Raw genomic sequence first — 24,934 nt, forward strand, 5'->3', positions numbered from 1 at the left:
CGCAAAATTGAATTCCACCAAGAAGAATGTAAGGGGAGGGATGGAAAGTGGCTGTGATGGAGTCACTCCACTGCTAATACACACAGTAGGGGAGTATGCACTATGGTGAGCCCACTTACTACACGCGATGGAGGGGTTAGATAGGAGTAGACATGTGAATAGTAATAGTAACCCCAGTCAGACCCAAAGAGCAGGGCCCAGTCCCCCTGCCGCAAGTTGTAGTATTAGCCCTAACCTCCCAATGCTGGATACCAATAGCAACAACAGTGGGCAACAAGAGTATGTTCATCAAGCTGCTAGGAGCGTGCCTGGTGAAACTGATCTTCCTCATATAAACCTCCCACCGGCATGTGCCCCATATGTTGACATACTGACAGGAACTCTGTCAATTGCACCCAATCTAAAAGAGACCCCACTCGAACTTAGAAATAAATGCCTGTTTTGGCTCGCAAGATACAAACAATTTGAGCATGCCAGAGCAGGGGAAATAATTATGGTGGGAAGAGTAGGGTGGGTGGGAACCCGTAGCAAAATAGACTCAGGGGAGTGTGTCGTTATAAACTTTAAAAAACCTAATTCTTTTAGAAATGTACTTCACACCCCAGCTAACCAACAGATTGACCCAACAGGTATTAGTATTAGTTCCCTAGACGTCTTCTATCCCCAACAACCTACAATACTTACAGAGAGTGTAGCACCTATACTTCAGAAAATGGGCCCTGAGATTGTAAAGGAGAGAAGATGGGACTTGTGTAGTAGGTACCCCCAATTCAACATCAGGGTGAATAACAGGTATGAAGGTCTTGAGGAAGTGGGCTGACTGGGAGGGGAGCACCATGAAGGGGAAATCCTGCAGAAGGCAAAAAGGGCAGCATTGGAGTTTAGTGGGTCTTGCTTGGTTGAGGGGAGTTGTGCAGATGGTGCTCCGAGCTCTGGTCTATCATCAGCCACTACCCAGAAAGGGGGGCCATGGTTGTATCACCTCTAGTAGCCAGAGGGGCCCTACTGGAGAATCGGGTGGGACACCTGGCAACTCACACAAACTTAATCCCAGTGATCTGCTGGCCCTATGTGATACTGGCATTGAGGTCCAGAATAGAGTCAGAGCACAGGATGATAGTACTCGGATCCTGTCATGGAACCTGGAACATTAGAACAAATTACCCTGTCCAGATTGGGGATGCTTTGTAGATAACCATGATATCTGCATGTTTCAAGAGACATAGGCCAGGGAAGAACATCACAGAGTAGGCTCCGCTTCCTTTAATATTCTAGCCACCATGAAGGGGAGGGGAAGACCGTCAGGCGGTTCAACTATTTGGGTGGATATACATCTTGGCGTTAAAGCTGAGCAGATTCCATCTTCCACCGATGACGTCCAATGCATTCTGTTAACACTCCCCTCAAAGACACAAATAGCCCTAATCAATGTCTACTTCAGACCTATGAGCAACAGACAGGAATTAGGTGCAATAGAGGAGCTGGGATATCTCATATCAACTCTGGACCCAGCAGTTTTGTTGATCATAGGAGGCGATTTTAATTGCCAATTCGAGCCTCTTATTGATCTATCTCTAGATGTGCCCACTGAGGAGGACCAGCATTGGTCAATACCCGACCCACAAATTCCACTGGTTAAAGCCTGGACACCACTGGTCATGCAACTCAACTCGCTCACCCTGGCCCTCTCATTGGGGGCATAAATGGGAGGACCAAATCTGATAGACCGGGCCAGCACATGTTTAATAGAGTGGGGCAGGCTTCCTTGCTTGACTATATCCTGGTCAAGACTAGAACTTGGGATAGAGTTCTTGACTTCTATGTCCACCAGAGGCAGGATAGCGACCATAATGCCCTAGTAATGACACTAAAAGCAGGGAGTATGGGGCTCTCAAATCCCCCACCAGTGCTTATCAGAGAGCCTAATGCACTAATATTATCCAATAATAGACGGAGAGTAAGATGGAGCCACATACAGCAATCCCTACCCAAATTAGCCAACATATACCAGCATGCACTACCACTGCTAATAGAAATGGGGCAGGCCGGGAGCGGTGAGTCTCAAATAGGCTTACAGGACAGGCCCCTAAAAATCCATGAGCAGCTAACGGCAAAATTGCTGGACGTTTTTTATCCAGTGACAAATCCCATGGAAAACAGTTGTTCCAAATGTCCTTGGTTTAACGCAAATTGCAGTAAAGCTAAAGAGGATCTTTTAAATGCAGTGAAGGCAAAGGTCAAGTCATCAATCATTCAGCTAGGGCAAGGTGTAAGTGAAAACAGAAAACAGAAACAGAAAATAAAAACTGGGTACTGGAGAAGTGGAGAAGTGGGAAGCCCTTAGGACGGCCCAGAATGATAAAGGTTTGAAATCATTTTGGGCAATAGTAAGTTGTGGGGATAGGGGAGGGTGACCTGTCCTAGAACCTAATATAGCGCCCGAAGCCTGGGAAGTACATTTTGGGGCATTATATGGTGAGCAGAATGAAGTGGCTGTTTTTAATGTCTCTCCAACGTCTTCTCAGGAGTCCCAACTGGAAGGTGCGTGTGAGATTACCCTGAGTGAAGTCGAACACGCTATCACGAATCTACAGCCAATAAAGCACCTGGCCTAGAAAAACTACCTTTAGATCTCTTCCAGATGGAACCTAAAATCTGGGCCCCCTATTTGTGTGTTCTGTTTAATGCCATCTTGAAGGCCATGGATCCCCCGATACTTGGCGTGGGGATGAAATAGTCCCTATATACAAAAAAGGTTGCCCTCTCCTACCCTCAAACTGTAGGCCCATTAGTCTAATAGACACAACCCAAAAACTCATGGGATGGGTCATTTTGGACTGAATACAGGGTTGGATAGAGGAGTTGGAGATACTAAGTCTATACCAGGCTGGCACCGGGCGAGTACATCAACTGTCGACCAGATATTTAGACTTCAGTTACTTTACTGGAAGACAGTGAGCATAGAGGGTGGCAGCCTCTATCTCATATTCGTCGACCTGAAGTTGGCCTTTGCCTTAGTCCCCAGGAAAAAACTCTGGAAAGTACTATGCGACCTTAGGATTCCACCTTACCTCCTTGACATGCTAGTGAGGCTGCATGCAATGAACTATGCGCAAGTAAGATGTGGAAAGTATGGGGAACTCTCTGCTCGCTTCCCTGTCAAAAAGGGGGTACGCCAGGGATGTGTCCTTGCCCCTACCCTATTCTGTCTTTACATTAATGGGCTCATCGAACATCTAAATAGCATCAAAGACAGCGATGCACCAAGGTTAGTCTCGGGGAAAGTCCCTGCGTTGATGTTCGTGGACGACACTCTTTTGTTGTCCAAAACACCAATGGGCATATAACACACTCTGGATGGTTTTGCTGAGTTCTGCAGCTTGAGGAGTTTGGAGATCAATTTAACTTAGACCAAATTCATGATCTTCAACCCCCCCAAAACCACCCACCCAAATCCCCTCCTGAAGGGTATACCTCTGGAAAGAGTAAGGACATTTGAGTACCTTGGTATTACACTATCGGAACATCTTGAGTGGGATACCCAATTGGCTAAGGCAGGTCTCAGAGTAACGCAGACGGTGGGGGGAGATCATGAAATTGCATAGAACCTCCACGTTCAAGCCAGCTGCCCCTGTTATTGAAATATACAAAGTCCAAGCCAGGGGGGATACCCTATACGGAGTTGAATTGTGGGGGCATTGCAGGCCCTCCAACCTCATGAAAATAGAGCACAATTTCATGAGCAATTATGGGGCCTCCCTCGTAGCATCCTCTTAGTCCCCCTCCGTATGGATCTGAGTCTGCAATCTGTTGATGAAGAGACTGCCTTAAGGCCCATTACATTCTGGCGCAGGATATGGGCGACGCAGTAGATGTCGTGCTATAGAGCAGAGCTCAGGGAGGTCCAATTAAAACTAACAAGAAAATACCATGGCTTATCCACATAAGGGATCTCTGTGCTAGGCTAGGCAAGCAGGACCTCGGGAAAACGCCTGAGTCAGCATGTCCTTTAATATCCGGGTTAGATCTTGTCTGGCACTATAGGCAACACAACTTATTAACACTCCAAGAAAGGGCCACCGGCGGTCGAATAACAATAGAGTTCCTTCACGTAAAGGCTGCATACAGAAAAGAACACTGCCTGGATGTGATTCCCCGCCCCCCCCCCAGCTAGGAAACTATACATGCAATTTAGAATGGGGACGCTTCCACTAATGGCCCTTTCTAGTAAATGGGCCACAGAAAATAAGGGAGAATGCCCAGGGTGTAAATATAGGGTAGAGTCTGAAACTCGTGTGCTTTTTGTCTGCCCCGCATACCACTTGCCACGCAAACGATGGCTAGCCCCAATATGCAGAAACTTAGGGTTTAGGCACTGTCAGAGGCCTACAGGATTTTTAAATACGACACCCATCCCCCCCGTTGTTTTTGCTGTCTCGCACTTCTTAAATGGTATGTGGCATAGGCGCCGAGGCTTCTTGAAGTGAATCTACGGAGAGCTTTCTGTATATTAGTTTTATCAATTATTGTAGGTCTAGCTAGCTGGGAAGTTTGTGCGACTTCTCGGTTCTACTCCTCGTTTGATCTTAATAATTACTAGCCTCAAATTAATTTTACAACAGTTTTTACTTGATTTTAGGATAATGGTTTTACCCTTATTTTTAATATTATAATGATTGTAAATACATGATTGTACAGTCTACTGTTATTTTTTTTTGTGTGGAATGATGATTGCAATGATGTAATTTTGTGGTCCGAGATTGCCGAAATAAAGTTATTGACTGACTGACTGACTGAAAAAAAATCAGCAGGCCCCTTGCCTTTGCTGTGAACAAATTCTAGGAAACACTTAACAAAACTCAGGAGACTACTTAGTATTCTTTTAATATGCCACCCGTACATGGGCTCTCTTGCTACTTTAATTGCTACATTATATTGCTAATGGCCGACATTCTAATATTCATATATGAAGACGTCGACCAAGATCCATTACATTATCAAAAATGGAATAGTAATATATTATAATTTGAAAGCAGCCTTATAAAATGAGAGCATACGTTGTACTAAATCCCCTTTCAATCTCTTTGAATTGTAATCAATTTTCCCTAGGTTATTGATTATTTTATAGTGCACTGCTCATGCTTTTTGTGCTGAATGCGCTTTGGTCTTCAGCCCTCTGGAAACTTTCTATTCACATTTTGAAAGCAATATAGAATTGGGCCAAAACTCCATGTTCAGACAGACCATTGTGAAATGATGGATAGTTGGAGACAGGAAATAGATATTACAACTTTTTAAGATTCTGTGCAGCACAGTAATTTTAATGTACGTATTAATAGGTAAAGTGAGTATTGATTGTTGCATTTTTGTCTCAGACAAATCCCATATAAGAAATGAGGATTTGTATAGCAATCACTGTTTATCGGTTGCATTGTCTTTCTTCTCAGTTTACTCTAAACGTGGACCGTATGTATTGGTCATGAACCATATTGCGCCAGGCGCTGAATTCCCTACTTCTATGTGGAAATAAATATGTATCTAATGCACACTCCGAAACATATTTGCCAAGATGTTTGATCAAGAGATTACAGAGAGACACTCCAGTAGCAGAATAGTATGCAACTAAAATTCCCAAACGAACTGAAATGGCAGTGAAGTATAATGTTATTTATATTATAACTACATAACATTTGTAAATCCGTTTTCTAGTACACATTTATACATTTTATAAAATATCACTTATAAATGATAAATTGACTCGACGCCAAGACAGTGAAACAATGTGAATTGGTGTTTTTTTTTTAAGAATAGCACGTATTTATTTCCATGCAAACGTTTCTTTTAAAAGTGTAGGCTTTACTGGAACAGACTAAGGGGCGGATTTACAAGCCCCTTGCGCCACTTTTGCGTCAATTTTAACATGGAAAAAGTGACGCAAAAGTTGCGCAAGGGGCTTGTAAATCTGCCCAATTGTATTTGCAAGCTGTACACAATTTATTAGAAATAGTCGTTCGGTCGTAACGTGCTTCATTCATGTTTGGAACCAAAACAAGACTATACAGTGAATCTTTCCCTTCTGTCCACTAGATGGCGGTGCTGATGCATGCTTTTTAACTGACTTATGATGTTAAAGTATTTCCAAACCTATGTCACAAAGGCTTCCCACCCATCCTTCTTGACAGACGCATTGCCACGGGCTGGTGCACTTGCCATGCAGGCAGCCAGGAAAAGGCAGGCACCGGTCGCAAAGTTCTCCCTGCCACCCTGGTTGACACCTGCAAAAGAAACAGAATAAAGGCACAGATTGTTTAAAATGTTTGAAGGGGCTTCACAACGAGATAAAAGCATTTGAGAAGTCTTGCCTTGCACCATGTTTATAAACATAAACATTCAACAAATAATCATTGTTAAAAGCCTATTTCAAGGTTTTTCATAAACATGCTCTAGCTAAATGTTAAAGAAATCGAAAAGACTAAATTGCTCTTAAAATCAAGTAGCTATCACAAGATACATCCAACACCTGGACTGTCTGCGTACCATTTAAATTTGCTTATTTTTTTTATTTTTCAAAGTTATCAAAAAGGAGTGTAAACGCTATGCAATAAAATAATCCTTGTCATTAGAGATAATGATCTGTATACAAATAATCTATTGATGTGCATCAGAATAGTAAAAAAAAACATCATACCTGCTTTTGCCGTAGAACGAAACAGTTACCCTAACACTCCGGGCAGATTTATGAAGGCCTTGCGCCGCCGGTGCGTCATTTTTAACATGGGAAAAAGTGACGCACCGGCGGCGCAAGTCCTTCATAAATCTGCCCATATGACCTCTTCAAATGTATTATGTCGCCATTTCCACTAAACCTCCTCACTATTCTACGTGCGTTCAAGTGCAACAGAAGTTGGCCCAGACTGCGCGAGACCTCTGCATGGGGTGCGCTAGGCAGCAGCCGCATTCCTCGGGCTCAATACAAGCAGCAGAGTACCGCGGCCTTGCGAAGAAACAGACCAGGAAGCCGTGATTAGATCCGCCAATAGCAACGCTGCGTTTGGCCAGAGCGGTTGCCAAGTCAACACATTTCAAATGAATTATGTGGACCACAATGTGTACGCATAGCCACTGACTCATCCGGTATGTGTAACCTCACTAAAATGTCAAAAGGCTTTGAACACCTTTTTCAAAAAGTATTACAGAACTGAGCAATCTCAAAATTAGCAGAAGTAATGTGGGCTGAGACCCTTTGCATGCAGCACGCGTTGGATCTTTGAATTTAATATGTGCAGCAACATTGGTGTCACACCCATTCTCATCAGAGACATACAGTGCTAGTCAATGTATTTCTTCAAAAGATACTCCTCTAGGTTTCAGGCATACCACATACTATAGTTTGACGAACATTCATTCTTACTAATACATGACCTAACCATCATGTCTCTCTACAAACACATGATCTAACCCCCATTCATCTCTACTAATACATAATCAAACCACTATTCATCTGTAGTAACAACAGATGGTGTAATCACCATTCATCTCTAGTAGTCTGCTGTTGACATAAATTAATGACAAATATGTGTTCCAAAACAGCATCAAACCCCAGAGAGAAACGATGAATACCACATGACTTCTTTGGACTGCAGATCTCTCTGCCATAGTACTAAAGTACAGTCCAATGACTCTTTCTAGTTTTCTATCACTCGACAGGGTAAATCAGGTACATTTCCTTATCAAAGTGCTCATAATTGAGTTTTAATATCCTAGCATATGGTCTTGCATCAATTAAATCTTCCCAAGTAGTTACTCTGAAGATGGGTCACCACAAGCTATGATTAAGGTCTTGTACTTGCAAGCGGCTGCTTTCAATAGATCTGGTCATGTACTACTCTTTGATACTAATTTTCCCAGCTAAGGGAGCCTTATGAAATCTGCATCCGCTAAGAAAGAGATGTACTCCGAAATAATGTTAAAATACTGAATCCAAGTAAATTAGTACAATGGACATTTTTCTGATGACTATTTTGCCTTCTATCTAGTTTGAGAGTCTGAACCATTTGTTCACTTTCGGTTGAAATCTTCTATTGTGTTATAAAAAGTCTGCTGGAACATGCATTTGTCACCCTGATATGTGAACCCAGTGGCGTAAAGAAACTTGAGGGGACTTCCCTGCAAGGTACATAGAGGGGCCCTCTCCGAGCTCAATCAGGAGCTCCCTGGTGAAGTACTGGGCTGAGGGGGCCCCCTGGAGCTTAGGGGCCCCACGCACCACGGTGGCTGTGGGGGCCTGTGTTACGCCACAGTGTGAACCCCCAGACTCTAACTAACATGAATCACCCACTGTTAGAAATGGGGGTCTCTGGTTAGCAGGTTTGCACCCTATCCAAGTAGGGACCCTTCTTTTTAGACAGGGAAAGGGGATTACACTTCTAAAAAAAAACCCTTGTTAGTTTTGTATGAGCAATCAGGCTTATCTCAGATTCAATGTGTAAAGCATTTGCACATAACACATATAGTGAAAACACTAAACAAGCATTTGCAATGCAATAGGTCTCGCATTAGGACAGTTTGAGTTTTTGGTATTGTAAATGACAATTTTTTTATTTATGTGTTGGTTTTGAAAATAGTGAAATTAATAGCTTTGTCATTTACAATGCCAATAGTTTTAACTTTCGCAAATGTGACACCTATAGCATTTGTAACGCAATATGTGTTGTATTTACGTGACTTAGATGTATTGATATTACAAATAACAATGGCTTTTAATTTTTTTAATAATTAATACTTAAATAAAAGTTATTTTCATTTATAATGGCAATAGTTAAAACTTTTGTAAATAACTTTTGTGAAGATTATGTTCAGTGTATTTTACTGTGATGAAAATCCAAGAACAGAAGTGAAATATTAACATCTTTTTGTGACATTTGTAATGGAGCTTGAAACATTGAGAGAACCTATTTTAACCAGTTGTTGTTGAATGGTTGCACAAATTGATGCTGTGGTGGCGCTGAGGGATGTTGTGGTGGCGACGAATCATGCTGTGGCGTTCAGTGATGCTGTGGTAGCGCATAGTGAAGTTGTGGTGCCCCTGAGTGATGCTGTGGTGATGCTGAGTGATGCTGTGGTGATGTGATAGATAGATAGAGGGAGGGCATAGATAGATAGAGTGAGGGCGATAGATAGATAGAGTGAGGGCGATAGATGGATAGAGTGAGGGCGATAGAAAGATAGATAGATAGCTAGAGTGAGGGCCATAGATAGATAGATAGAGTGAGGGCCATAGATAGATAGAGTCAGGGCAATAGATGGCTTGGAGCAATACACACCTTTCATAATCTGTAATCTTGGGTGCTGAATGGCCTGATGAGTTTTGTGAGCAGTGCATCATAGTCAGTTTACTGTCTCGTTTTTGGAGAGAGTAATGAACATCTTGTGTATTTCCTCCCCTGCGAAATGGAGCTGCAGGGCATGCTTTGTGGCAGGGTCGGTTTCCTTCATTGCCGCAACATAGTTTACAAATCTTGAAACTCGGGTCTGCCACCTGGCAACAACTGAAGAGGGAGTAGATAGGATATCAAAAGGGTGGATGATATTTGCGGCGTTGGGAAGCGATGCAGAAAAAGAGAAGTATGAGTGTTGGAAAGGACACTTCACTGCTGCAGCTCCAAAAGCCACAAAATATAAACACTTAAATAAATGTTGGCCCCTCACAAGCATCTTTAAACTATTTCTGTTTACTAAGTGCAAGTCTGCATGAAATACTTTCCCAAGGGGTTAGCATCAATTTTCCTAAAGGCTCCTCCTGACTGTCAGAGATCTCCTGTTTGACAAGGAGGCCTGGAGGCTTTATAATCAGAACCTCTGTAGTAAAGAATCATTCACCTGGGGCTTTAAGTGGGCCGGGTCTCACTGGCTCTGAGCGCCGGCAGTTTTTTTGAGGGGGCCTCGAAATGGGTCTCTATCAGGCTCTGTTTTGTGCCCTGGCACAGGCGGTCCGGTTTTTCCCAGACTGTAGTGACAGCAGGAACACCGACGTGCACGTGCTCACACTGCTCACTTCTCACTAGTGGAGGCTTAGGGCGTCATGCCAGGTGAGAGTTGTTGGGGAAGGGAAATCCTTTTAGAGAGAGTAATTTTCTCTCTGGATTGCCCGTCTCTTTTTTAAAGTCAGCAGCAGCAACATTGTTGTGGTATCACCAGGGCTTTAAGTGGAAGTTTTTTCAATATTATATATAAGCCATAGTTGCTGCTTATTATCTTACGCAACTAGCAAACATTTACAAAGCCAATAGTCCTGGCTTGTAGGTATGATGTGACTCATATCATATCTCTGGACGCAATGCAAGGAACAGCAAAATTCAAGTCGGGCAGCACACTATGCTAAACACAGATTTTTAGGTTAGGTGTTTTTAAGCCACGCCCTTGATTACATTGACCAAGTAAATCACAACTCTTAAAGATTATAAAATAATTAAATGATTGCTGTTTTCCATGCGAAATGTGCTCTTAATGTGGTACCATCAAGAAATGTGTTTTCCACAAAAAATGTGTTGCTAGACATTTCAATAATAGGATTCATCATAACTCAACAGGAAACCTTGTTCGTTTTATGAAGTTTGTCGACATTGTAAAGATGAAAGGTCATGCCCTCTGATTCACAGGTCTCTCAAAATGACGAGGGGGGAAGAAGAGTGACAGGGTGCTATTTACTAAGGCAATAGTGCACATACTTAACACTTTAAGGACAAGCCCATCGCAGTGAGGCTTCTCGGGCTGGGCTTGAGGCACACAGTCTGGGCGGGACTGGGGAACAGGTCGGCCTGGAGCGCAGAACAGCCTCCATAGTAGAATAAGACGGAACAGAAGAGACGTGGGAGCGAGACTCCGTGAGCATGCACATTGCCGTGCCCTGCAGCTTGTGCGGTGTTCGCTCGCTGTGTTGGAGGACTGCTGCACGGCTTGTGAGGCTATGGGAGGGGGCCGCCAAAGCTAAAGAAAAAACAGCCCCTGCACGCCATGCTGCATGCCGGAGGAGCTTCCCTGCCCGAGAAGAGCTATCAGGAGGCCATCAAGACGAGTGAGTAGCGGCACTGCAGCGTCTGCGAGCGCTTCGCACTACTTCTGCTTGAGTCTCTCCTTTTGCCTCTCTCCTTGGGCAGGTTCTATGTCTGTGGTGGTTTCTTTGCTCCATTGTAGGTGACAATATATTCTGCTCTTCCACCCAAGACCATGCTTGTCGTGTAGTCAATGAATGGCACGCGACCCAATCTCAATCAGCATGATGCCATGAAGCTTTCAAGGGAGACACGTAAGCGCGTCCACAGACCCTGATCGGCTTGTGCACCGGTCTGTACCACTTGGGAGGGAAAACAACAACAATAGGTCTCGCTGGCAATATGCGTCGCCAAGTGCGAGACCTAAAAAGGACACAGCAACATTTTTTGAAAAATAGCCAATGTATATCTCTGTAAAACAAAAAGAAAACAATATAAATCCAACATACAGGTATCAAGATTTGAATATTGCAAAAATAAAATTAAGATACAGTCCTTGAAGTCGGAAGCGTAGTCTGGGGCTATCACAGTATCGTGAACAAACAAATCTAACAGTTCAGGCCGACAGCGAGGTCGCGGGCCAAGTACGGTGTCGGGAGACCTGCAAACACTACCTTGAAAATGCAGGGTGTCATGGACCTAGCAATGAGCTCTGAAGAGACAACATCAACAGGTGTTGGTTCCGAAGGTCGGTGCAGGAGTCGTTGGACCCCTGAAGTCACACACATTGCAGTTTGAATCCTGTGAGGTTGAAGTCAGGAGTGCAGCCATCAGCAGATGTCAGGGCTGCAGTGTGAAGTGAAGCGGTGCAGTGTGCAGTGTCTTCAAGTCGCGGTGTAGGCAGCGGTCGGCGATGGCATCCAGCGCTATCGCTGAGACCAGGGCTGCGGTGCGAAGTGGAGTGGTGATCGTTGAAGTGTTGGGAGATCGTGGTGCAAGCAATGGCATTGTTTTTGTTGAAGCTCTGTTGCTGGTAGTCAGTCCTAAGGCTGCAGTGCGAAGTGGAGCAATACAGTATGTGGGGCCCACATGTCATGATGCAAGCAGGGGTGTCAGTTGACGATCTGCAGTCAATGGTGCCGGCATCGGTGGGCCAAGGCTGCAGACTGGGACATGAGGTGGTGCGTCTAATAACTTACAAGCGGTGGCCCTAGGTCACTGTGCAGGCAGCAGCGTTGATGTAAACTTGGAGTGGTTGTGTTGGAGAAATCAGAGCGGCAGTGTAAAGCTAGGCAGTGTGGCGTACGTTGCCTGCAGGTCACGGTGCAAACAGCGGCTCAGTGACAACATCGTTCAGCGCCAGATAGAACAAGATTGCGGTGCGAAGTGTGACGGTGCTTGTTGCGGTGCCAACAGGTTATGGAACTGTTAATGGCTTCATTGAAGGCGTCAGGTTTGCTTTTTCCTCTGTGGCAGATGAAAACGCAGTTCCAGATGCAGCTACGCAAAGGATGGTGAAATCTTTGGTATGTCTGAGACTTCCAGCAGGAGGCAAACTATACTTCAAGCACTTGGAGATACCTTAACAGCAGGATTTACGAAAGTTCAGTCCAGTCCTTTCACTATCCAAGTCAGAAGCAGCAACTGCAGGATAACCCAACAAAGCAACAAACAGCAAAGGATCGGTATCCACCTGGAAGCTCTTCCTCTTGGCTGGGTCCTTAGTCCAAAAGTGTTCTAAAGGTCTGGGGTGAGAGCCCCATTATTTAAACTACGTTTCCCTTTGAAGTCTTAGGCAGAAAGTCTCTTTGACTCAGTAACAACCAGTTCTGCCCTTCCTGGACCAGTTTCACTGCAGGAGGTAGTGACAACATTACGGAAGGCAGCCACAGCCTATTCAGGTTTTAGTGCCAACTCCTCCCACCACTCTAGCCCAGGAGGGCACATCTGCATACACAGGGTGCACCTCTGCTCCCCTTGTGTGAGAGTCTGAAGGGGATGCTAAACCAGCCCCTGTCAGTCTAAACCCAGACTGTCCATCTACAAACAGGCAGAGGCACACAGGATGGCTAAGCAGGAAAATGGCCACTTTCTTAAAATGGCATTTCCAAACACACAATTAAAAAAACACCTTACTAAAAGGTGTAGTATTACATTCTGGGTGCAGAGAGCTTTAACTCCAAATCTCTAGCTGTTCCCAATTGAAATTTACACTTGTAAAATGTCACACAGCAGCTCCAATGTTAGTCTATGGGAGAGCTAGTCCTTGCAATAGTGAAAAACGAAATGCACAGTATTTCACTCATATCAGGACATGTAAAACACCCTGCTACATTTCCTACCTTTCAAATATACTGCACCTTGCCCATAGGGTACCTTTTGACTACCTTGGGGGTGCCTTACATGTAAGTAAATTGAACGCTATAGCCTGGCAAGTGGGTGCACTTGCCAGGTTAACATGGCAGTTAAAAACTGCACGCAGACACTGCAGTGGCAATTCTGAGATACCTTTGAAGGGCTACCAGTGTCGTTAGCACAACCAGTGCTGAATACCCACTAGCAGCAAGTGATTTACAGGCCCTGGGCACACCTGTGCATGTTACTATTGAATTATTAGTAAATCAAATATGCCAATCATGGGTACACCAATCAACAATTCAATTTACATAGAAAACATATGCACTTTAACACTGATTAGCATGGTAAAGTGCCCAGAGTCCTAAAACCAATAAAAAAGGGGTCACAAACAGTGTCCAAAAATCAAAAAGTCTGGGGATAAACCTGCCAAAAATGCCAGGTCTCACACCCACTAAAATGATAGGTGTACTACATCATCAGCCTTCAGCAATCCAAGTAAGACCATTTGGAGTTTATGGACCCATTAATTCATGGTTCAGAAACGTAGCCTAATTGGTCTAGAAATCCAATGCCTTCTACATATCTCTGCCAGAGTTTTGCATGTAAAGCAATATGCCATCTGCAAATAGCAAAAATCTTAATTCTATACCTCTTTAGCTATATATTTACATTGAAATTTCTACATGAATGGTCTATGTCAAGGGCCCCGTGATGGCGTGCAACCTTATTTTGTCCCTTATTGCAATACAAACCATTCAGTCACCCATTCATTTACATGTATTTCTGCTACCTCCGATTTCTATGCAAACAGTCCACTGACAAAATTTGAGTATGTATACATATATTATATAGAGCCACTGGTTCTATGTTTGTAAGAGCAGTATTTGACTGGCGCACTACTACATGCACAATATTGAACAGCCAGCTCAGATTTCATGATGTGCACCTCTCTGGCATGAATCCGGTCAGATCTAGTTGAATGAATCTCCCTCATATGCATTGTCAGCAACATTACCATGATTTTTCAAAATATGTTTCCAGCAACATTTTTCAGTGATGAACAGATTTCATGGTGTCTTTGTTTTTTTAAATACTACTATGGAAGCTTCTTTCATAGACATGTGGGTAGGTCTGCACAGGACATAGCCTTTGTATGTTCTTCCTAGTGGTCAACACGGATGTGTATCACAGATCCAATTTTATGCTGAGATCGCCTAGGCCCAGGGCTTTACTTGATTTAAAAGATCTAATATCCTCTACCACTTCTGGTATTGTAATCTCCTTCTCCAGCAGGCTGATCATCTCTTCTTCCAAACAGGAACATCAGAGGCTATTTCAAAATACACAACCAAATTACGTAACAGCACTTCTTGGATTCTAGCTGTCCTCCCATCTCAGTACTAAAGTCAATGTTTTATTTGGCCTATCTTGCAGTGTATTTCCTAGCATGAGTGATCTTAGACATACATTTTATTTCTCTGCCAAGGTATATACATTTGTTAGCTAACCGGGCCCTATGTACAAAGCCTATTAACAGTCGCAAAGACTCAAATTCTGTGTTTCCTACCAATAAAATGATTTTTCTTATGAACTAATCCGGTTGTAAGAGTCACAAAATTGAATCTGATTCTGAAAATGGGATTCAAAAAGAATGCTGATTCAGTAACTGGAAGGGGAGTGTTGTAAGCATCCTTTTCATATACCCAAAAGGTATCTTACTCAATGTTTTCTGACCCAAATCCGATCGCAAAACATTGTTATTCCACTGATGCCTTAAAGGAAGTTGTACTGCATTTACAAAAGAGAAGGGGTCTATTAGGACCAATTCCCCCTCATGAACATAAAGAATAGGTTGTTAAAGAGTAGGCAGAGGAACAGGGGACCACTGGCAACTCTTAAACAAACAAATACAAGTAAACCTTTTTATTAAATGCAGTTCATTTCCTTTAAGTAAAACAGGCTGCATTTAAACCAAGTATTATCAAAGTGAATAGGTCTTGCTTTAAAATAATGTTGTATGGTAATGTAAAACACTACAAGTAAATAGCATGGGAATGAATATGTATTTATGGAGAAGCATTAGAACTGTAAAATAATATTGGTGAAGGTTAAAAGGTCAGGTGACATTTGGACTGTGAAGCCAGACAGAAAATGTCATGCAAGTTAATGACTTCCCTCTTCTCATCTGTGCTGCTGCTAGAGAAAAACAAGATACATTATCTAGTTATCTAAGACACTTTAGTAGCATTTCAATGTTCTGTGGGTGTACTCCTAGGTACCTACATGTGAGGAGAGCCAAAGCCTCTCTCTATTAATGCACACATAACTGCCTGGAGCCACTTGTGCTGCAAAGCTGGAGCATAAAAATGAGTTTGCTTTATTAAAAGCAGACAAAGATATAGTGGTCTGCTGACCCCAGCAGGCCACAATCCCTGTGACTTCCTCCAATCTTAGAGTCCTAATTTGCGACCTACTGCATAAATAGATATAATTTGAATCTTTTAGAACCAGGGAGGTTCTTAAAATTATTTACTGGTCACAGAAATGCTGGGTGTCGCGATTGCAAAGTGACATAGGCCCTGACTCATTTACAAGTCCAGGATTGCTGATTTCCTAATGATGGGTTCACTGTCTTCTCTATTCAGAAAATGCCACCATTGTAAGTGCTATTGGTCTGGCTGTATTATTTCTTGCCCTTCCAATGCCATTTCTACATTTCTGGTTCCTGTTAGGTCAACCGCGTACACCATGGTGATGCCAGACATGAAAGTCAGTCAAATGTCTCCCATGATTTCAGGGTCATTGGGCTTGTATTTTCTATCAGAAACCCCCTACTTTTTGTATCTGTCCTAAGAGAATCAAAAAGGGATGAAAGCATGCCATGCTGCCATGGTATGGTCAATCTACTGTCAATGTGTTTTATGTTTATGTCATTTTTAATGTAACTCCTGTAATGGAGGTGGGACCTGTCATGGAAAAAAAGCCCACCCAATGAATTCTATACATTTAGAGAGATTGGTGTGTAAAGGAAATAGCTTCACTCATAGCCTAGACCAGGGGTCTCCAAACCGGCCCTGGAGGGCCGGATCCATGCCAGACTTTTTGGATACTCCCATTGAGATACATTAAGTAATTTTAAAAATCTGGCATGGATCCGGCCCTCCAGGACTGGTTTGGAGACCCCTGGCCTAGACGAATGCTCTGCATTAAAATACCTATTCTGAGTTGATTCCACGTTCTAAAAATCATAACATTTATTTACAGTATAAAGTCCTAACACACACACTTACACACACACGCAATGTCATCTTAGCTAAACAATATCATCTCTTTTGCTAAGACTTTAGTGCACAAACGCACACACCCTGGTGCTTCCACCTCTGTGAAAATCTACAAGAAGTTATCAAAAATGATAAACTATTCTAAACATGAGGCAAAAAAGATGGGGATTGGTTTTTCAAGCAACTTTCTTTCAACATTTCTAACTCACAAACACTGACAGAAGTAGCTTAAGATGTCTGAGAATTACTGTCAAACACTTCCAAGAACTACTTTTATGAACACACAAAGAACACCATGTCAACCTAAGGACTGATGATATTAAGGGCCTGTTGATTACTTTTCTTTCGGGTGAAAGCTAGAAACACAACTAACAAAGTATTTAACCCTCACATTTATAAGTGACAAAGCCAAATGCTAATAATTGTTGAAATGTGCTACTCTGCATTTTACCTGAAGAAATTTCAGAAAGAATATTTATAACTCCAAAGATATTGGTTATTTCCAGGGTGTAGGCAAGAATGGAGGCAAGTGTAATCAAAATGTAAGCTGTGCGGGGCAAGAAGTAAGATCAATATCAAGGTGTTATGATCACTGTCATGTCTCGGCATGACAGCAAAGTCAACAGCCCTCTGCCATATGCTTGTTTCTACTAAAATATAATCCAACAGAGAGGACTGACCTATTCCGTTGAAGGTTGACTTCCCAGGCTGGTCTGCCTTAAAACGGCCATTGCACGACCTTAATCAACGGGCGAAAGTTAGAGCATTGATCTGAAGAACCAGGGGTGTCCAGGCCTTGACCGGCGGAATTTGAGTGGCAGGAATAAGCCAACAACGATCGTCATCACTGGTAGAAACATCTGTGGGATTGATAAGGGTCTCACATTGGCAATTGCTTTGAGTTCTCAGTTCGGCTTGGTGTTCCCATGAAACTCCCATGGGTTTTGACGTATTCCCATATTTACACACCTTGTAAACCTGTATCTATACTAATATAATAAAGAGAGAGCCCAAACCTTTGAGGGGGGTAATCTCAGGAACCACAGCACCAATCACAACACCCAATACAGCGTTGGAAAGGGCAGTTGCAGCAGAAGGACATAGGCTATGCAGACGCCCACCATATACATTTAAAAGGTAAAAGAACCGTGCCAGTAAAGTAGTCCCTTGTGGGCGTGTCTGCGTTGTCCTGTGGGCATGTGCTGGGGGCGTGACAAACGCTGGGGGCGTGTGGTACGTTCCGCCCTTCATGCCATGTCTCATATTGTGTGCTAATCCCACCCTGCTCCCTTTAAATACCCCTGCACCCCATAATCATAACCCACCCTTACTCCTTAAAATACCCCAACACCCTTAAACACTAACCCATCTTAACCCTATAAATATACCCTGTACCCCAAAACCCAAACCTATTCCTAAACCCTAAAAATACCCCTGTACCCAACCCAAACCTAGCCCTGAACCCTATATATACCCCTGTACCTCAAAACCCAAACCTACCCCTGAACCCTAAAAATACCCCTGTACCCCAAAACTCTAACCTAGCCCTGAACCCTAAAAATACCACTGTACCCCAAAACCACCCGGAACCCTAAAATACCCCTGTACCCCAAAACCCAAACCTAGCCCTGAACCCTTAAACTACCCCTGTACCCCAAAACCCAAACCTACCCCTGATCCCTAAAAATACCCCTGTACCCCAAAACCCAAACCTACCCCTGAACCCTAAAATACCCCTGTACTCCAAAACCCAAACCTAGCCCTGAACCCTAAAAATACCCCTGTACCCCAAAACCCAAACCTAGCCCTGAACCCTTAAAATACCCAAACACCCCAAAGCATATACCTCAGTACCCCAAAACATATACCCCTATACCCATACTTACCTTATCCAAACATAAAAAAACATGCTTTTACCATTCATGCATTTACAACGAATTTCGTTGTAAATATATGCGTGGTAAAAGCATATAAAATGTAATGCCATGCGTTATAATGGCATTGCGGAGTCATGGTACTTTTGTAATGAAAGTATGAAGAGTGATGGTATGCGGAAAGAAAGTTGCGGATTAATGGATGTTTACCCTCCCCCGGTAAGTACATTGGTGGCACGGCGGCCCACATCTCCAGCAACATACTCATATTTTTTCACCACCCAATTGAAAAATGCACAGGTCTCTCTCATTGATGGCCAGCAACGACATACACATTTAGACACACCTCCCGCCACAAGTTCTAGAATTGCGAACTTTAGAGCTGGGGAGCTAAGTTCGAATCTCGGCATCAGCTCAACATCCTGTGTGATTCCAGGCAAATCGCTTTGTCTCCCCGTGCCTACCATAAATGAATGTGTTCTTCTGTAATGTAATTTGTGCTCATGCCATATTGTCAAATTTGCGCTATATAATATTGCAAGGAAAAATAAAGTAGGGAAACTCGAGTTCACACAATACTGAACGCGCACTCTTAAGTGCATCAGCAGTGAAATGTGAATCAGAGCATTTCACAGGCCTGTCACAGATAAGAAATGCTATCAAAACGAAATCCTACAAAACAATATACTACTGGCCGGCAGCAATTCATACCCGGACAACGTTGGGACGGGCTGCTAGTATGCATCATAAAGATACGCCTCCCAGGAGTGGCGTGATGAGGAGAAATATCTTTATCTCTCCTCGATTTTCCACTTTCAAAGTGTGCTGCATTCTGCAGCATACAGAAAGAAGAAAATACCTCTGGGGCTTGTGTTTGCACAGAAAAATGCCCCTTCCTACACAAAAACAATCCTGCCTACAACATAGGCATCCTGCACCATGGTGCAAGAATGCGTGTGTTGGGGCTAGGCTGTCAAAACAGCAACTGCACAAGGGAAAAGGATAGGAATTTGCCGTATTGGATAAATAATGCACATTGCTGCCCTTTCCCTGTGACACAGGGCATTTCAGCAAGGTGACTTCCTGCACTGCCCTGCACCACCAAACTCTTAAATATAGCCCTTTGTTTTGACAGAAAGAGCAGGTTTGCCAGTGCATGCTTGGAGGTTTAATGCTTTGAAACCACCTATTTAATTCCCCCAACAGACACCACTATGGGTGTAGGTTTAGCCTGAGAAGTTGGCTCTCTTTAGAAAAAAGATGTTGATTCCCTATTTTAAAAATAGCTGCAACTGCACTTAGGTGGAAAGCAACAGAGAAACATGGGTCGATGCTGGGTCATTTTGCCACCTATGAAATCCCAACCTATGTATCAGGTGATTCTGAATCTTCTTCAGGGGATCTTTATACACTTAATACCCAGGGGCGTAGCTGTTTATTAAATGTGGAATAGGGGGGCTGGGGTGTTTGAGGTAGTGATTCTCCAATAATCGCACTGGCATATAATATTAAAATATATTACAGGACAAGCAGGGTGCATGAGAAGTGCTAAAGAGGCTGTGGAAAGGGAGACAAATGTGGATTGGTAGGGGTAGGAAATGAGAGAAAAAACAAAATGTTGTAAATTAATCAACATTCTTGAAGCTTTTTAAAACAAAGAAAGAGGGAGTTTGTGTGCGTTTTTATCTATGTGTATGGAACGATTCCTGTTGAAATCCAACAGACACCTCACCATAACCGACTGAAAACAATTAGACCCAACCATTTAGCATAAATTATATTTACTGGGTGGGTATAACACCCCAAACAGCTCCCACCCCCGAAGCTTTTCCCCTGATAATTTCCATCGTTTCCAAACCCTTAGGAAGCCTCTTCTTCAGGACAGTCTCTGAAGCATTAGGGCATACAAACTATGAAGATACAAACAAGAGCCATTTTACTTTCCTTTCGGACTTAGGTGAAGGTCATTTTTTCTTGGCTAAAATTAGTTCTCTTATTTACGCCACCAGATACCAAGTCTAACACTGAGGCTTAACTGTATTTTTTCTGCATGAGGAGTGACCCCTATTCGGATATTGGTAGGGGACCTCTTTCGACCTTTTCTCCAAGATGAAAATAAGGGAGGTGAAAAGGACCAGTATTGTCTGGATATGGGAAATGTCAGACTTTTTCTAGGTGATCAGAGATGCCAAAAGATCATTAAAGAATGTGTAGACCTTAATTAGAGCATCCATTATCTGCACTGTGTTCCTCCTTTAGGATTAATTAGACATGAGTTAAAGAGCTAAGAGTGTATTGGAGGGGGGGAGAGTGTTAAAGAGATAGGGCATTTTTTTAAAGAACAATATAATCTACAAGCTCAATTCACTGGTATGTATATACGTTTTTAATAATATAAATATGTACATTAAAAAAGAAGATGTGTATGGGAGTTTGATTAAAAAGAGTATCACAGTGATGTGAAAAAAATATATCAGATGAACTGTTTCTGGCAGAGGGTATGTGTTTAAGATGTTAGTACTGTTGGAAAATTACCATGAACAATTCCTTTAACCATTACAGTGTTTTAAATGTCTAAGCAAAATAGTTACATCTATATTTTTTGCATTCTGGGAGTAGTGGTAGTTTTAGTCACATTACTAAACAGAAGTACTGTAGTCATGAATAAAACATAAGAAAACGTTCTGTGCCTGTATGTAAATAATAAAGTAGTAATAATACTTATTAGGTATTGTTAGAAATGGGATTTCTGGTTGGCTAAGGCTTGCACCAAAGCCAGACACTCTAGTCAGGGCAAGGGAGTTATACACCGAAACCACAGTATGCGAATAACCTCCTAAACACAAACCACAAACCACATTAGAGGCATAAAACAAGGTGTATCACTTACAGTACATAAATCACATTTCCTGCGCACCACATAAATCACTGTAGAGCCTGGTGACCTATCAACCTAACAGTCCCGCTGGCCAACTTGCCTTCCGGGAACTCAAATGCTGTATGTCCCAAATGTCAGGGTGGCTGTCAATACAGCAGAATACATGTGCGCAATTGTGCTGGGGCAGAGAAGTGTACCTCACTCCTATCTCATACAAAAATACCCCCAAAGAACTGTTGGCCTAAATGTTCCAACTGACGCTAATTGCCGTGCAGCTGTGATGCCAAACGTGGGCCGTGGCACTACCCGTGCCCTTGGACAAACATGACAAAAAGCATTGCAGCTGCCCGCTCTGATGTGGCGCAGCTGGGAATCAGGTAAAGGGGCCCTGCCACAACTGTGAACTTGGGGCCCCACTGGAGCTCTATCATCAAGAACATGCCCCCCTCGATGCAGCTGCCCGCTACATCGGTGCAGCTGTGCAGAAACTACCTCAGCGAGAAGACACAGGCACCACTGTGCCCCCTGGGCACTGGAAATCAGGTGGGTCCGCTCAGATCAACACCGGCATCGTGCCTCGAAGGGCACCAACAACAAGCCCTTACTCACCAGCCTCTGGTGCAGGGCTCCTCCTGTTGCCAGTGATCTCCGTAGGGCTCTGGTCCTCGCCGCACTTCACCCGGGCCCCCTGCTGGGACCCAGAACTTTTCCCTCCAGATATGCGGGGCTCTCCCAGGTTTATGGAAGCCCCGTGCAGACTTCCAGCTGCCCGTAGGAGGCCCCGCCCACAACCAGGCAGCTTGCCTGGCTTTCGGGTTGCTGGCGCTCGATCGCAACGGCTCGTGTGAAGACTCCTAAATGCAAGGTGGGCACCCGCTTGCCAACGCAAATGAAATCCAAAAGTGGGGTGGGCACCCGCTATGAAACAAAGGCAATAGCGGCATCAAAGAGGGGTGGGCTCCCGCAATCAACACCAAAATAGGCGGGATGGACACCCGCCATCTCCAGCATCATGGAGGAATCGCTCACGCAGGGATTCCCTTCAACAGGACGAGCAGCTCAGCACTGTAAAAACCCATCCATACCTCTTCTGGGGAAAATCAAGATATAGCGCTCACAGGGCGCAAGATGTCACAGCTTCTCTGCAAAAGTCCTGAAGGTCCTGGAAAAAGAACAAGCCCACGCAAAATGTTCCTCTAGGTCCAGGGGTACAGCTGAGCTCAGGAAGGCTAGCACACAGGGTCCTCCGGCAGGGAGGTAAGATCCAAAGATGGTTCCTCCTGGGCCCTAGCAGCAGTACACCCCCAATTCAGGTACATCACAACAGTATGGAACAAGAACACTTTCATGGGGTCACAGCCCAGATACTTATTCTACACCATCACTTTATCTGCAGTACAGGGCATGGGGAATCAGATACAATTGGTTCAGGTGGAAATTGGAGCACTTTATTTTCCAAGCTCCTATTCCCCTTTGTCAGGTGGGGGCTTGGTGATCAGACACACCACAGGGGGCGGATCTAACATTGTCCAGGCTGGGCACAGTCCTATTGAGAGTCAGGGGATTACTACTCCCGCTCCTCCCAGCAGAGATGTCATGTTCAGCCTAGTGCTGACTCACTCTGCCCCTCCTGAAACCACACACACCTCCCAGCACCTGTCACTCACAAGCCAGACATGCAATTCACATCAGGCAGGCAGACACATAGCACACAGAAATGCCAACTCCTAAAAGTGGCATTTCTAAAATAACCACAATAAATCTGCGCAGACCATTGTGCAGCATTTATTATTACAATTCCAAAGATACTAAACTCGACCACGCTGCTCCTCCCATTCCATGAATGACGACTGACGCAAACTGATCAGGGAATCTCCAATGCATTCCTATGGGAGGGCAGGCCAATCTCACCAATGTAATACAGGGAGCGCACGCACTTTACACTGGACAGCAGAGCTAAAGTGCCCAGAGGCCTAAAACCACCAACACCATGTCAGAAATAAGGCAGGGAGAAAGGCAAAAAGTGAAGGGATGAACCTGCCAAAAGGTGCTAAGTCCAACAGGTATGTATTAGGAAGTGTTTGTCAATGTGGTTTTTGACTTATATGATTGGTTGTCATATGTTTAGATGGTGAGATATGTTTTTTCTGGTTGCTGATAGTTATATGTATAATGAGACTTACTTAAAGATGCAGAAACCAATATACTTTTGGAAAGATGGCCTGAAGGTGTATATCTTTAATGAAATCACATATATGTTTACATGGTGATCTACATTTTTAAGCCTGTTGAAGATGTCATGTATATAGTGAGGGTGGTGTATTTCTTTCACCATGCTGTGTTTAAAATTGCGGAGGGGTACTCGTGGAAAATGTCTTTTAAGAGTTTGTGTGCTAGCTTCACTTGGTATTTAACTTATCTTTGAGAAATTCTGAATAGGGGACAGATGTATGTAGAAACCGTTTTGTAATTCACTAATTACGAATCCTTGCAATTCCCAATTAGGAAATAGCAAAACGGCATGTTTGAAAGAGTGTTTGAACACTTTCTTTGATTCCTAGGCAGTCGCAAACGACCTCCCTCGTGAATATTAATAAGGTAATTTGCAATTTGTGACCCCCAGGGAATCGCTAAAATCACTGAGATGGTGGCCTGCTGGGGTCACCAGACTACTATGTCCGTGATTGCTTTTAAATAAAGGCAACTTTTTTTAAATGTAGCCCATTTTCCTTAAAGGAAAACGGGTTGCATTTATACAAGAAAATGAAAAGTTTCTTTTCATTTTCTAAGAGCAGGCAGTGATCCGATGGACCACTGCCGGCTCTGAAAAAACATTTTTGCCGCCATTCCCTTGGGGACCCCTTCCCATTTGCGAATGGATTACCACCTACTTGTAGTAGGTGATAAAGTGTGAATGTTTTGCAACCACATTCACAGTCACAAAACATTTATAAATATCATAAGAATTCGCTATTTGGAAGGGACGCCCCTTCGAAATAACGAATCGCAAACCCATTTTGCGATTTGGTAGCAGGTTGTAGAATTGCAAGATAGGGTTCCATACATGTATCAAGCATTTTTGTGTTTCGGGCTTACGATTATGCAAATTGCCATGTTTGCGAACCCAAAAGTGCTTGATACATATGGCCCTATATGTATTAAAGAGTCAAGAAATGATGTAAGAATGCCATTTGGAAAAAGGTTTTGTTCATTCTAAAAGGTGATAATTGCTGTTTTCAGTTTTAGAAATGTATTGATGCATATGGACACTGAGTAACAGAGCATTGTATACTCTTAGAGAGCCATATATGCAATTATATATCAAGTGTGATATCTAGACTTATTCAATCACCCAGGTACTACACATGCACTCTTCCAATCACACAGGGACTTATTATGTACTCATTGAACTACGCAGGAAACACCCATGCGTTAATCTAATCAACCAGATAGTAGCAATATAGTTATGTGAATACACAGTCACTAACTATGCAGATATGGAACCACTGATGTAGTTCCTTTATACTCTGGCTATCATGCAGGCGCTACCTA

The 24,934-nt window shown here is 43.4% G+C and overlaps 1 protein-coding gene across 1 annotated transcript in view; it reads right to left on the reverse strand.

Annotated features, from left to right (window-relative positions):
• The window catches only part of DLK1 (delta like non-canonical Notch ligand 1), a 139,218-nt gene that overhangs the window by 37,784 nt on the left and 76,500 nt on the right, over positions 1 to 24,934 (reverse strand). The window contains exon 3 of the mRNA XM_086948567.1: positions 6,145 to 6,275. Within this exon, the coding sequence (XP_086804693.1) occupies positions 6,145 to 6,275 (131 nt within the window). The remainder of the gene's footprint in view (positions 1 to 6,144; positions 6,276 to 24,934) is intronic.

Source organism: Lissotriton vulgaris, unplaced genomic scaffold (genome assembly GCF_964263255.1).
Source record: "Lissotriton vulgaris unplaced genomic scaffold, aLisVul1.2 SCAFFOLD_2510, whole genome shotgun sequence".
Taxonomy (NCBI): domain Eukaryota; kingdom Metazoa; phylum Chordata; class Amphibia; order Caudata; family Salamandridae; genus Lissotriton; species Lissotriton vulgaris.